At 39.3% G+C, this 15,850-nt stretch overlaps 1 protein-coding gene across 7 annotated transcripts in view; it reads right to left on the reverse strand.

Annotated features, from left to right (window-relative positions):
- Nucleotides 1-1,306: 1,306 nt before the first annotated feature.
- Nucleotides 1,307-15,850, reverse strand: part of RESF1 (retroelement silencing factor 1) — a 28,172-nt gene continuing 13,628 nt past the window's right edge. For 6 of the 7 annotated variants that reach the window (XM_035126585.2, XM_035126587.2, XM_035126586.2 and 3 more), the window contains 4 exons: nucleotides 14,096-14,163; nucleotides 7,271-12,614; nucleotides 4,680-4,757; nucleotides 1,307-2,918 (listed from right to left, as the gene is read on the reverse strand). In XM_035126585.2, coding sequence (XP_034982476.2) covers nucleotides 2,776-2,918; nucleotides 4,680-4,757; nucleotides 7,271-12,584 — 5,535 coding nt within the window. In that variant the 5' untranslated portion in view covers nucleotides 12,585-12,614; nucleotides 14,096-14,163 and the 3' untranslated portion in view covers nucleotides 1,307-2,775. The remainder of the gene's footprint in view (nucleotides 2,919-4,679; nucleotides 4,758-7,270; nucleotides 12,615-14,095; nucleotides 14,164-15,850) is intronic. The other variant, XM_035126588.2, reaches the window with a different exon arrangement.

Raw genomic sequence — 15,850 nt, forward strand, 5'->3', positions numbered from 1 at the left:
AGGTATATAAATATATTGCTGTGAGTTTGGTAGGTTGGCCTGCATGATGCATGAGTCCCTTCTGATTCCTAGGGTACACGATCCATCAAGGGTTAACATCTAATGGAGGATTCCATTGTTGAATTAGCCTCAAGCACCTAGTTACCACCTAAGCATGGTCATCGGTATAACAAAGGAAGTTACAGGTAGGTAGCTGTGTTGGTCTGACGCAGTCAAAATAAAAATAAAAAATCCTTCCAGTAGCACCTTAGAGACCAACTAAGTTTGTCATAAGTATGAGCTTTTGTGTGCATGCACACTTCTTCAGATACACTGAAACAGAAGTAACCAGACCCTTATGTATACTCAGAGGGTGGGGGGGGTGATGGGAATGGGTGATGGGCTGATAGGAGTGGTAAACCTGTTGATGACTGTTAACAACTGTTGATGACTAATCTAATGCAAGACCAATCGCAGCCATTAACAGTCATCAACAGGTTTACCACTCCTATCAGCACATCACCCATTCCCATCACCCCCCCCCCACACCCTCTGATTATACATAAGGGTCTGGTTACTTCTGTGTATCTGAAGAAGTGTAGGTAGCTTGAGATTGGCCTAAAAACTCAAATCCCAAAGGGAGAATGGACATTGTGGACATCATTAAATACATTGTGCACAAACCCTTTTGCAGAATCAGGACATTTATTACAACCTAATTTATTAAAATGAAAGCTGCAAGCCCATTCAGAGTTTGAAACAGAGTAAGTTTAAATATTAGTCTGGACAATGATTTATTCAAAAAGGAGTCATTTCTTATGCTTCTAGGAATAATTAAAATAAAATAAAAATAATAAAATTTAATATTTAATAAAATAAAATATTAAAAACAATACAGCATCAAACATTAAAAACTTCCCTAAACATGGGGGGAAATGGAGATGTAAAACTATAAAGGCTCCTAGGGGTAAGGGATTCAGAGGAATGCAAGTCAGGCTCTAATAAAGTGATTGGAATGCTGCTCTGCAGCTACACAAAGCTAAAATGTAGGTGTTATCTGATCACATAGCTGGTGTAACACAAACAGTACATGAAGTGCTTGATGATACCGTAGTTGTGCATGAGTGCTTTTGTTTTAAATTGCTTCAGCAGTTTGAATCTAGACGCCCCACCCACTCACCTCCATTGACATTGTACGAGCTCACAGAATAGGTGGACCACAAACAATATATCTAGGGATATTGTTGTATGTTTGGAAAGATTACTTCAACCACTCAGATTAAAATTCAAGTAAGTATTCTTTCAAATACACACAAAAAAACCACAATTGCCAAAATAAGTATGCTTTTAATTGCATTAAGAAACAGTAGCATTATGTAACATTTTTTTCCAAAAACCCACAAGCAATAAATGACAACATTATAAAATAATCATCAAATATACCAAATAATACAAAAGGCACTTAAAAATGAATATTCAATATCAGAATAGTTTCTAGGGCATATATTTGGAAACTTACTGGGTTGTATTCCACAGTGTTGTTCAACTGACAATAAGGCTTTTATCAGTGAACGGGGAAGGAAATAATTTCAAAGTTGGTGCTCCACCCACTGCAGCACCCACCCTGAAATTTGCTCTGGATGGTTAGGGATCTTCCAGAGTAGATTCAGTGGGGCACAAGAGCTGCTAGAGGAGGGGGAAATCATTTTTGTTTCCCTTTGGCTGAAAGAAGCCTTAAAGTCAACTGAGTAATACAGTTAAGTACAACCCTTAGCTAATATAGCTTACAGAGGAATTGTTTAGTTTAAATAACTGGTTGGTGAATCCTGATAAGATTTTGACTCTTAAAGTTTTGGTCAAAATGCAAACTGGGTTTTCAACTACAATTACATTTCACTCCAAGTGGAGATATTCAACAGAGGTCTTTGCAACTTTTCCTTTTAAAAAAACACATCCGAAAATCAACAAGCCTCAAATAACAGAAAATCATAAATAAAGTAAAAAGGAACTTTCTGAAAAGTTTGTAAAGTTCAGCAAAGCTGGATAGCAGCACACAGTTCCCAGTGTTCCCTGGTGCATACCCAAGGCTTATCTGCTTTTATTCATGTTTTAACTACGGTATCTCTCCAAAATTGCTCTGTCTCTTTAAAATGCTATGATTGTTACAGATATAGGACGGCTAACAACAATATAACAATATAAGTTAACAACATCACAATGAGGACCATCAAACTGGAAAAAGAAACAAGTATTTATACAGCATGTTACAACATCCGTATAGATTATGACTATGCATAATCTTATTGAACATTGCTTCTGTCCATCAACCGCTCATGGGACACTGTGGAATGACACTGGTCTATTCTCATTAGGTTTCTAATGTATTATTCTTTAACACTATCTCTGTTGAAAATATTGTTATTGTTTTCTTCGTCTTTATTGAAAACCGAAAAACTATATTTCATTACAAATCATTTTAAAAGGATAAAATCCACTGGCTTCTTTCAGCATTTACAGTGCTATCATCCTCATATATTAGACAAGATGGTGGAATTAAACAGTCAGGGGAATTTACTAATTGCAAAATGTGATACATTCAATTGTTAAAATTATTTGTAAATTCTATGGGAAAACAAATTATGAACATTTTCTTGAACACAAAACATCCCTGTGTGTACAATAATGATTTCTACAGTGCCCACCCCTGTCAGTCACTTTTTACTTCATGGCCCAATTCCATCAAATACATGCACCATCAACAAGACATGTCCAAGATATTACTCACATTTATGACATTTAGTTTAAGGGAGTGCTATCTAGGCTTTGGCTTTTTTTTTCCAGATGCATTTTCTTGTAGGTCTGAAATGTAGTTTTAGAATCCTTCACAGGCATTCCTTCCAATAATTTTATTGCAGTGTCAAGAGGAATGTCATCATTAACTGCAGAATAGTGACAAACAATTGCACTGTTAATTTGTAGGATTTATAGAGTTTGAAAAGACAGGCTTGCAAAATTCAGGTTTTCCTGCCAAAACTCCAAAGCTATATATAAAAAAGCTATACTGGGAGTAAGTCCCATTGAATCTGCTAAAACTTACTTTTGAGTAGGCAAGTGCAGTATAGAAGTGCATCATTACTATTCAACAATGATATTCAGCTAGCAAATAAAGTTTGGTTTAACACACTATGCTGTGTTAAGGCTTTCAAAGTTCACTCAAGCTTCAAAATACTAGACAAGTCACAACCTTAACAGACATGTTATTTAGGCAATATAGCTATGGCATGGTATCCTGTGCTGTGGCTAGTTCCACAACTATCTTGGAGCTGCCAGGACAGTGGTACACCTAAAACTTAGTTACATCTGTTCTCTGCAACAGACATATATGCTGTCCATAACTAGACCACCTTGGACAATATTAAGGTGGAGAGTAGGTTGAAGTCTGGACTTTGGCACATAGGGAAGCTTTTGACACCAACTACTCTGCTGAGAATGAAGGGTCCTCCCTCCATCAAGTGCCTCACTAAGTGCCAAGTCAGTTTCAAGCTAGCATTCAACCTCACAAAATCAAGTTTATTGATTTATAACATAGAAAATAAAAAAGTTACCTTACTTCTTTTTTTATTATAATTTTTATTGGTTTTTATACAAAGAAGACAAACATAACATACAATGTAAACTCTGTCCCTTAAATTTCCCTCCACCCACAAGACCACTTCTGCCACCAGTAGTACCCGTGGGCATCGGGAACCAAACGGGTCCATTTTTGGCTGGGATTGACCTCCCCCCTCCTTCCTCCCCCCTCATCCCCTCCCTGCTACACTGAAAGGACAGGGATGGAGGTTCTCTGAGGCTTGGTTTTCCCCCAGCTGATTCTTCAGCATAACAATCCAATTTAACAAAACAACAACAACAAAAAGACAAGAAAAAAGAAAAAAGAAAAAGAAGAGAAGAAAAAAAAACCTATAAATTCCCAAATCTTAATTTCTTAACATTGTAGTTATGACTTCCTCAAATCTCTTCCTCCTGGTTTTCCTAACTTCTCTAATTGATTATGGCGAATTTTCTACTCTAATTCAAAATCTTATTCTTACACTATTAACTTAATCCTCCTCCTTCTTCGTGCCGGCCTCCCACGAGCCCTCGTCTGCCACAAGAGGGGCCCGCGGGGCCCAGCACTTCAAAGGTTCCATTTTTTGTGTCTGGGTTTCCCTCTGCCCCCTCCCCTCCCCCCAGGGCACCCCAAAAGTTACCTTACTTCTTTCTGCCTCCCATTTATTACATTTGCAAATTTTTTGATGAGGAATTCTGCAGAACTTCTGCACTATTTTGTGATACAGTGGAATCTCGGTTCATGAACACCTCAGTTTACAAATTTTCGGTTTACGAACGCCGCGGACCCGTCTGGAACAGATTAATTCACTTTCCATTACTTTCAATGGGGAAGTTCGCTTCAGTTTATGAACAGACTTCCGGAACCAATTACACCCATGCTTCGGTTTAAGTACGTTTCATGTTGAGTACTCCGCGGACCCGTCTGGAACGGATTAATCCACTTTCCATTACTTTCAATGGGAAAGTTCGCTTCAGTTTATGAACGCTTCAGTTTATGAACAGACTTCCGGAACCACTTGTGTTCATAAACTGAGGTACCACTGTATTCTGGTTGGCTCTAATCCTATTATATGGATTTTAGAAGTTACCTTGAGCTTCATATTCTTTAGTTTTTCTTCTCTTAACAGGGTTGTAATTTAACCAGTCTTCTCTTTTACTTTTGACAGCTGCAAGTGATGATTGTAAGTTATGAATAAACAGTCAGTTATCTATGAAATTCAGGCTAATATACTTGGGTAAGGGACAACCACAACCACCCCACGGTCAATGTAGTACAATGATCTGAAGCAACCCATGTATTCATAGATCGCAAAATATGCAAAGTTGTTCTCTCACTGGCTATTTCTCAACTATCAACTTCCTTTACTTGGAAACCCTCTAGAGCCAAGCATTGGTGAAACACATTGCAAGAAATGCCCCCCTTGTCAATACTCAAGGGAATTTACCTGGAGGCTGTTGTGTTGCACCTAAAAGCCTGAGCTACATGAAATTTTGGTCTGTTTCAGTGGGCTTTACAGAATGTTCAAGAAAATGAAGTGACATTTTTATCACGCTTGATGGATGTATAAAAAAAGCTTTAAAATATTATATGCAAGTACATAAACTGATACTGAGGGTTTTGAAGGTCAATTTTCAACTGAAACCAAAACTCTTCCAATGCATGTTAAAATTACTGGACTTAGCTGAGATGGTGAAACTGTAGTGTTTAATCAGAGAAAAATCAGTGTCAACATTTACTAAAGATTGGAAACTTCTTACAGACTTTTTGAATAAAAAAATGAACTTATGATATCTGGGTGTGAGAACTGAAAATAATCTTATATGGTCTATAGAAGGTGGATTGTTCAGTGTTCTCTTGGGGTGGAGGTGTTGAATAATTATATAGCTAGCAGATGAAGAATGGAATGTTCTTTCTTTCCCTTCCTCCTCTCCATTTTTATTTATTCTATGTAACCAGAATAGCACCATCCACACACAATAGGTTTCTCCCAATGTTAGAAGTCAATAAAAACCTTTAAATGAAAAACCTAAGGCAGATCTTTAAAAGTTTGAATAAGTCAAATAATTATGGTAGATTTCTCTGAAAGACCCTCCAAAACCAGCCCAGTTGTGGAACACTGACTGTCAGGGAGGAAAGCTAATATTTTGCTCCACCGTTCCTCTGGCTTGGCTCCCAGAACCTTGATTATCTTGGTCACTCTCCTCTGCATACGTTCTAGCATATGTCAGTATCTTTTTTAAATTGCAGTGCCCAGAACTGGACCCAGCATTCCAGGTGAGGTCTGACCAAGGCAGAATAGAGCAGTACTGTTATTTCCCTTGATCTGGCCATTATATGTCTGCTGATGTAGCCAATATCATTACCTTTTTTGCTGCTGCATCTCCCTATTGACTCATATTCACTAAGCCCCCTAGATCCTTTTCACATGTAATATTGGAAAACCAGGTGTTCCCCATCTTCTCCACGCAGAGGACCTACTACTTGCTCTAGGAAGGCACCATCCAGCTATTCAGTCTAGCTTAGCAGTCTATACCAGACATCCACAGTAAGGTCACTGTTGTTTCTCTGTCTTCTATGCTTCAGATCCTGGATCTGAACAATGAACACATCCTTTACATATAATTCTACTACTCCTCCCTTCCTGTTTGGTGTATTCATTTTGAGCAGGCTATACCCCCCCAATTCCTACATTCCAGTCATGAGTCTCATCCCACCAGGTTTCCTCAATGCCCACCGGGTCATATTCGCCATCCTGTATTATGAGCTCAAATTCATCTTGCTTGAATCCCATACTCTGTGCATTAGTATAGAGACAACTGAAATAATGGTTCATTCCCTCCAGCTGCTTCCTTCTTGTCCTTTAGCAGGTTTCTGGGTGCTTAAGTGTTAATTAATCACATCATTCATGTTAACCCTAAAAAGAATGTACTCAAGCTCCCCAGACTGTTAAGTATATGCATTTTAATCATCTAAATCAGGGGTGGCCAATTCCAAAGAGACTGCGATCTATTCACAGAGTTTAAAACTGGCAGTGATCTACCCCCTTTTGGGAGGTTTAGGTCAGTGTTGTTGATATTTTTTTAGGAAGGAGGAAGGCTCATTTTTAGGCGTTCAGGTCAGAGTTGTTGAGTTTTAGGAAGGAGGAAGGCCATTTTTTTTAGGGGTTCAGGACAGAGTTGTTGAGCTTTTCTGAGGCGAGAGAAAAGCCCTGTTTTAGGGGGTGAAGGGCTAAAATGTTGAGCATTTTTTAGGGGAGCCAAAGTTGTTGAGGTTCTTTGGGGGAGCCAGTGATCTACCAGTGATCTACCACAGACGTCCAGTGATCTACCGGTAGATCATAATCTACCTGTTGGACGTGCCTGATCTAAATTAAGTATCTCTAAGATTACTTCACTGGTTACCTGCTAAGACAGTCTTTGTGAAGCTAGTGAGGAACTCTGCTATGCTGTTACTTTCTGTTAATAAAAGATAAAAGCATTTTGTGTCTCAAGTTCTTTCCTGCCTTGCGGATGAACTATGCTCACCTGACAGCTCCTTGACACCAACACACACACACAAAACACATTTTGAAATGTAAACTTAACCAGGGGAAATACTAAAACTAAACCAGTCTGCATTTACAACCTCCTATTTAACAGGAGTTGTATTACAGGTTGGCTTGATCTTATCATACTGTACCTGTGATAGGGGTTTTGTCTTTTTCAGGAAGATTCTTTCCATCTAAAAGTTGTTCTTCTGAGACTGATTTTCTAAACAATATCTCTGGGCACATTTTGAACTCAAGCATTTGTGGTTTCTCCACTTCTGGCTGCTGAGAGGATACGCTGCTGTTCTTTTGATCTTCACGTAATGCTGAACTACTGGATTTCACATGCCATACTGGTTTGGAATGTGAATCTAGGTTTGTCAAACAAATGGTTTTCTGTGCAATCCTTCTGAATGCAACTTGGTTCAAATATTTTTTCTTTTGTTCTTTTTGAAGAGAAATTGACAGTCTACCAGTTCTTCTACTGAAACCTGTTTTTTTATCAGAAAGAGATCTCTCAAGGGGCTTGTCTCTATTATGAGTATCTAGCACAGGCTCTTTAACTGAGAAGGGAATTTTAAGTATACTGGAAGCATGGTTCATGTGTTTTGGTGATGCATCTAAATAACAACTTCTGTAATTGCCTGCATTTTTATTCTCTTTGGAATATGCAAATTTTTCCAAATTTAGCTTCAGACTTTTCCTTTGAATACTTTCTTCATTGTGTTCAATATGCTCAGTCCTACTTGGTTCATTGTTTATCCTCATGTGCCCCATATTTTTTGTGTATCCGTAGTTTTTCTCAAAATCTAATTTATTCCTTACATTTAAATGTTCTGGTGAAAGCATGGTAGATTTATGTTGAGGGTTCTTAATTTTAATACTGTTTATATTTGGGGACTTTATGGCATCATTATGCTGGTTTACCAAAGTCTTATGCTTTTTTCCTATTGCCATTTTTCTCTTCAAAGTTGGTCCCTTAATGATGCGCGTTTCACTGGAGTCCCATTTAATTTGATATCTTTCGTGGCGTGGGTTGCGCTTTATTTCTATTCTCCTTCGATGATCTGTCTTTGATCTTACAAGTTTTTCTTTTGATGGTCTCTGTTTAACAGAGGTTTCAATCTTGGAGAGAGTTCTAGCAGCAACCACTTTTAAATCTTTTGTGCTTGAATGACACTGTGTTTTATCTGCAGAGACATTATCTCTTTCACGTGTGTGGTTCTGTATTTTAATTTCAATTGTTTCAGTCTTCAAAGTAGGAGAAGATGTATGGAGTGATAATTCTTCCATTTCCATTGTGCTTGAATGACACTGTGTTTTATCTGCAGAGACATTCTCTCTTTCATGTGTGTGGTTCTGTATTTTAATTTCAATTGTTTCAGTCTTCAAAGTAGGAGAAGATGTATGGAGTGGTAATTCTTCCATTTCCTGCTTGACAGGTATATTAAGTTCTTGGGAACCTAGTTTTTCTAGAGATGAAAGTGGAACAATTTCAGGATCTATTTTAGATTCATTTTCTTGAAGACCAGTTTTTGCATCAGTTTCTGGTCTGACTTTAGATATAGTTTTAGACTGTGGACAAATGTCCACCTTCTGCTTTGAGGAAACCTTTTCAGGCAGTCTGCATTTACACGGGTCCACTCCCATTGTTGAAGATAGCCAACCCAGGAGGCAGCAATATTTATCCTTACTGGGTTTTGCAGCTGTTGTTTCGGCTGAGGTATTTCTGCTGTCATAAGGTACAGCTTGATCAGTTTGACTATCCCTTTTATTCTCTTCCATCAAGTCATCTTTAAAATCTGTTGAAAACTGGTCATTGTCACAGTTCTTTTGTATGTTAGAAGAAGATTGACTCTGTTCAGGAAACATTTCTTTCATCTGTTCAGAAGTTAATATTGTTATTTGTATTTGTGAGGGAGTTTCCACAGAACTTTGAGGCTTTTCTTCATCTTCTTTCTCACTTTGTTTAGTCACAAAATTGTTATTCTCTGGGTTTTCTAAAGGCTTTGGAAAACTGATTCCATAAGGAAATTCTTTCAAGAGTTCAGTCAGTTGATCGTCAGCGTCGATTCTAGAATCTGGTTGATTTTCTTCACATAGTGCATTTTTTGTGGCATCCTCTTTTGCAGTAGCGTTTGTTCCATCTGCAATAGTACTGCTGAATAGGTTTCCTTTATTTACAGGTAAAACCTCATTATCACTGCCGAAGTCTGCACTATGAATATAATCATAGGGTATATTCTGCTCAAGTTTCTCTCCTGAAAGAGGAGTACTTTGGGGCATGCTTTTTCCTTCCTCAGAATCAATGACATTCCCCTCATTTGAAGCTTTCCCACTCTGAGGAATCTCTAAACTCGACAATTCATCTAACAGCTTTTCTGTAGTGGCATCTGATAAGCAGTCTTGGGATGGCAAAAAGGTATCTCCTTCTGAGGCACTCTTGATAATTTCAGAATCACTTTTCAAAAGGCCAGAATGCTGTTCACTATGATGCAAATAAGGCAGATTTTCTTCTGAAGTGTCATTTTTCTTACTAGATTTCAAAGGGCTATTAAAAATGCAAGCTATTTGTGAATTGTAAAACTCATCACCTTGTACAAGAGTACACACACTGGATATCTCCAACACAGTGTCATTCAGCACAACTTCAACAGTATCTCCTGGTTCTTGCAAATCTGAACTTTTGTAATATTTTACATCTTTCTGAGGAACTTGATTAATTAAGCAATCCTTGTTAATTTCAGCTTTCACTATCAAGTTTTCTTCACTGGATTTGGTGGTTTTTTCATGCATATCTATATCTTCTTTCTTAACAGTAATACCTGTGTTTGATGATGAACAAAGAGTTCCTCCTTCCGCTTCCTCAGCAGCTGGTACTAAGGAATTAAGCTCTTGTAAACTACGTACACTATTTTCTTCAATAATTGGATTCTTTACTTCCAACAGAGATGAATGCGTTTTTTCCTGCACTTCAGGTTGAATGCTCTCTTTTGACATTATTAATGGAGTAACAATGGCAACTTGGAGTTCAGAAGAACCCTTCAGTAAATTGGAATTTATGACCTCAAGTTTTGTTCCAAGAGAGGAAGGTACAGAAGATGTAGTTGTTTCATTTGATCCAACTGTAACTTTAGTTTGGTCTTTCTGAGTTAATGCACTGGGGAGATTTTCCAAAGTCTGCTGTGTTTTCCCATCAACTTCTGATAAGGACAAAGACAAAGTTGAATCTTTATTTTTACGCAAGTGTTTCAAAGTTTCTGGCAAATTTTTGGTCCATAAAGCAAGACTATTTTTTACTACCTCCCAACTAACTCCTGTCATTACAGAAGGACTTCCGTTAACTGAGGACTTCTGCATTGTGCCTGCTTCTTGAACAGTTGCTTTCGGAAGAGAAGCTGAATTAAATGTATCACAAATATCTTCATTGCTCCCAGCTACAGTTTTTCTTTCAAATTTTTGCAGACAAGTGTTACTCTGCTCAATGCACTCTCTTTCATCTTCTTTTTTTGATAAGGATGATCCATTTGAAGCAGGTGAGTTCTGATTTGAACTCTGAACATAGTCAGTAAAATACTGGCCAGTGATTTCCATTGCACTCTTACTCCAACTCACCAATTGATCGATGGGAGGTAGATCATGAACAGGACCGTTTTTAGTGCATGTCAAAGGCACTTGGGTAGAATCCATTGTAATGTTTGACCTCAGTCTAGAAGCACCATCAATATTATTCACACAAGTTTCAGATACATCACTGCTGGAAAGCATAGGAGCACTAGATGAATTATCTTTGATGGCCAAATGTTGGGACCCTCCTTTTTCAATATGATCGTTAAGTAACATATTTTCATCCGTAGTACCTTTAAGCATATGCCTTAGAATGGGTGCTAAGTGATTATTGGTTTTCAGTGATAAAGGAACATATTTGACTTCACCAGAACTGTAGGACATAGGAGATAATGATTGAGTGGTATCATGTGGAAGAAGCTGAATTGCTTGATTGGAATCCTTTGGCAGCGGCAAAGACCGATTGAGATTGGTATTGTAAGAAGGAAGTGAGGTGGCAGCATTTTGATTGTGAACAGAAGTATCAGCAGCCTGACCATTCCGTACTGAAGATTGAGATAGGTACATTTTACATCTCATTTTAAAGTCCATATCTAATTTTGACACTGCCTTCTTCAATTCATGCAGTTTTTTTCCATCCAGTGCTAGTCTCTCTTTTGTTATTTTATCCTTCAAGTTATCAGGAAAATGTCTTGAGCCATTAGCTAGATTCTTTTCTTGTTCCAAAGTCCTACCCGTTTGTGGTGTTAAAGGTACAGCAGAAGGAACTGTTCCAACAACCCGCACACTGTTACGAAGGCTTGCTCCAACTTCAACTGGTGACTTGGCTAGTTCATTAGGAAGCTGATTTGCAGTCCTATATCCACTTACACTATATGGATTGTTACCTACTTCACTGGTTTCTCGGGTGAATGGTACAGACTGATGTCTTTCACTAAGCTGAGCTGAATACAGATTACTATTTTGATCCAACACAGGACTGTGATAGTTCTGAACATTTTCATGGGATATATTTGCAACTGCCTGTGGAAGTACAAATTGTCCACGGTTTTTTTGTGCAGGAGGAACTGGGTATGGTGGTGGGTTTCTATCTTGAGGGAAGGTCTGTGCTGCATTCTTGGAATTGTGATGAGCTGGTACTCCATACTGTATAGGACTTACAGTATTAGGGGCATAGTATTGTGAATGCAAAGCTGCTGTGAGGCTTGAACGGTTCTGCTGAGAATTTGAGTACTGACTTGATGCCTGGTTGAAAGGCACTGTAGCATCTATTTGGGAGGTAGCAGGTCCATTAACGTGGTAGTAGTGCATTGTAGTAGTTGGCAGTCCATTTGGACATATATTACTTTTGCGCTTTTGCCAATATACTGAAGTTGTCACAGAATTAGCACGATTCTGTAATGGCTGATTATTGTAGCTATCCAAGGCAATAGGCAGATTAACTGTTTTCTGAGGTATATTTTGCACAGCATTTTCAGTACTACCTTGTATGACTGCAGGGGAGGAAATATGCACATTCTTTGTAAAACTCGAATTCTGAGTCATGTCAGCAGCCATCTGGACATTCTCAGAGGAAGCATGTCCAAGTGAATTGTGATGTAGCATAAGTACAAGGTGGGCTGGCTGAACGTCATTATGTACAGATGTTTTAGGCAGAATATGATGGAAGGTCTTGGAGCCTCCAGGATTTTGAAAAGGCAAGTTATTTGCAAGGGGATTCATTCTATTAGAGAGTATTTTCGTGGTTTGATCATTTCCAGAGTAAGTACGAGAATTTTGAACAGATGCATTTGCTTGAAAACCTGCTGCAGTAAATTGTTGTGACTGATGTTGTTCCTGAATTTGAACATTGTTTGTCTGAAAGTTGGAGGTCAGGGGAGAGCTTGTGCTCCAATCCATTGTGCTGATAGTTCTTTTCTTTTCAGGAATCTGGCAAGTGAGGGGGAAAATAAAGATTTTAAACAAATATACTGTCATATATGCAGCAATATTTAAAAAGTGGGAACTGCAGAATAATTCCCTGTGGGTTGGGCTGACAATACACCAAAAAAAAAAGTTGACTGTAAGTTCAGGGAGGAAATACATAAAGGTAGTTTTGTGAATTCTCACACATATGGCAATCTTATGCACATGTATGTGGGAGGAAGTAACAAATTTACTTCCAAATAAACCAGCACAGGAACAGGCTGCCAATAATAATAATTCAATGCAAGGAGTTACAGCCAAGTTAGGGCGAACAAAACAACAGCACAACACAATCAGGCCTTTAATGTGTGGAAGTGGCTGTTCTGTAATTAACAGCTGGCTTGGGGGCAATTCCAGTTGGGAATGCAGCAGGGCCAGGGGTTAAAGTCCCCCCATACACCATGGTCTCAGTCAAGATCAGGTTAACTAGGCAAGGGGTAACTGGTGTGAATATTAGGGCTGGGCAATACCTGGTTTTCAACATATCAGCAGCTAAATACCGCAACATGCTGATATATCACAATGTATGGGATTTATTTTGGCTGCTTCTTCCCACCTCAGGGAAGGAAGAAGCAGTCAAGATATACTGACCAGCCCTACACTGTGAGCAAGACCTGGTGTCTCTCAGGCTCACACACAAGCCAGAGGAGCATGCGGGCTTCGTTGAACCACTCCGCTCAGCTGGGGAGGAGCCTCCCGCTGCAAGCTGAGTTAGTGAGCAGGAGGTAGAGCTTCATTAAACTGCTCTGCTGAGGCTCAGGCAGCTGCGCACCCCTCAGTGTAGAGCAATTTAAATAAGCCCCCCCCCCCGCCACGGCTTCCGTGAGCCAGTGGCAGGGTGAGGGCTGTTAAAACTACTCCACTGAGGTGCGGGCAGCCAACGGAGGAACAAGCTGCTTCGGCCCCAGGCCTTGCTGATGTAACTTGTTCCTTCCTCTGCAGTTTGAGGGCTGGAGAGCAATAGCAGCTTCACCTAATGGTATGCCGCAAGTGAAACCAGCACTCCTCCCAAGTCCCTCCACCGCCAGGTGAAGGCGCCATCATACTCTGGCCCTCAAACTGGTCCTGGTAGATGTATTGATACATCACCCAAGCTTACCACCAACTCCCCAGCTCAACTTTCTTGTCACTGAAGGCAGGCGGGTGGGACAGACATGGTCTGTCTGCTGAGAGAACTGCTTCCCAGCCCCTCTCAACCGCACCCTCCCCACTTTACACAATTTCACAGGATCTGGAAACATAACCCAAGCATAAGTGGAGGGGACGATGGTGATGGCTGCATTAAAAACAGGTTGTGTATGTTTCTGCTTCATAAACTCATGGAAGCTGTGATTAGCCATGACAGGGCACTGTAAAGCAACACATTAAAATATACATATCCCTTAGTTTCTATGGTCTGCAAAAAATGAACAGCAACTGAATTAAATAATAAAATCAATACTTACGACTGGTTATTTCTGAATTTATCCAAGTTTATTTAATCTTCAGTAGTATCAGTATTCACATAAGGTTTCTGAAAAACAAACAAAAATAATGCATGGTCCCCATACATCTATACTTTTTCAATACATGTGGAATTGCTACACAGAAAGATAACAGAGACTATATTCAAAGAGAAGTGACAAATTTTGGTTACGATTGATCTGCCACTTAAAAGCATAACATCCCTCAATACACAAGTATCCTTCACAAAAAGATGGGGAAGAGAACAAAGGTTTAAAATTAGCTTAGGTTACAGTGCCCAAAAATAAGGAAATGTAAAGTGAGCCACCTTTGCTCTAGCAGCAGAAGTTAACTCTAGTACAACATGAGACAAAAAAAAATTTAAAATCTCTACAAAACTGAAAGGATACCTATTTAATTATGCTAAGAAACTGAGGGGAAAGGATTGCAAAGGATTTTTAAAAATGGCTATTATTCCAAAATTGTATTTCTTCTGTTCAATTGTAAAATGACATGAGATTGGTCACTGATTATTGCGCACACACACGCACACACACACACACACACGTGGCCAAAATTGTGGAAACCTTTTGGAGAAAGTATTTCGGAGGTGTGATGGTTCATAACGCCACTTATAGTAATACTATAAAGTTATATATCAATAGAAAGATAATTTAATGAAGAATGTAATGCAAGAACATTTATGAAAGATTATTACAACAGCAGTCATAAAGAAGAAATGTGAAACACAGAAAAAATGATATATACAAAAATTCTCACCATGTCATACTTAGGTAACCTTTAGCTTTAATTATGACCTAACACCACCTTCCCATGGAATGAACCAATTTTTTTAGTTCTGCTGTAGCAAGCATGCCCAGGGAAAGGACATGGAGATTCTCAGTAATGTGCCTTATTGTTGCCATTGTGCCTTGCTAGAAAATTATACTTTCTGTGTCTCTTACTTGATCTGCTTTAGTGTTGATGTTTGCAATCTATTTTGGTTGCAATTTGTTAGAAGGAATGTTCTGGGCATCATAGTCACAAGACAAGATGCTGGTACAACAGGATGTCAGGATGTTCTGTTTGGATGGTCACCCAGCAGGATGTCTGATAAGAAAGGGGATTGTTGCTTTATTAACACATACCACAGCTCCTAGGAAATGCCTTATATGGGTATTGTCAGGGGACCTCGGTACAGGGAGCCTCTGCCCATCCTCCACACCAGCACCTCAACCAGTGAGAGCGGCAGCAGTGGGTCAGGTGGGGGAATTGAGGAAGTGAGCGGGATGGAGCAGTTGAGGCTCAGCAACGTAGGAGAGCCCTTGCACCGCCCTGACCAACAGGTGGAGGAAAGCAGGCAGCCGCATCAGTCGCCTGATTTAAGGCATGCACTGAAACGCAAGAGTGGGGGGCGGCATTTTGGGGTTCCCAAGCTTTTATGCTGGACACATAGCAAAGCATCCACTCCCGGATTCTGCGAGTGACTGAGAGGTCATGTTCTTTACCATCTTTGCACTGTAAATAATATGCACAATAAAACTTTTAAAGACAGGGCAGACTCGGACGTCGTTACTCAAGAGTAGCCGTAACAGCACCCTTACAGGTATATAATACAAATGCTAAGCTTTTGCAAGAAAAAGAAGAAGTAATCTTATAAGAACAAAGGAAGGGTTGTGTCCAAGCTTATTGGCTTAATTTTGCTGCAGTATATGAATATGTAAGGACCCAGGTGGCGCTGTGGTTAAACCACTGAG

The sequence above is a fragment of the Zootoca vivipara genome, chromosome 10, assembly GCF_963506605.1.
Source record: "Zootoca vivipara chromosome 10, rZooViv1.1, whole genome shotgun sequence".
NCBI classification, from domain to species: Eukaryota; Metazoa; Chordata; class Lepidosauria; order Squamata; family Lacertidae; genus Zootoca; species Zootoca vivipara.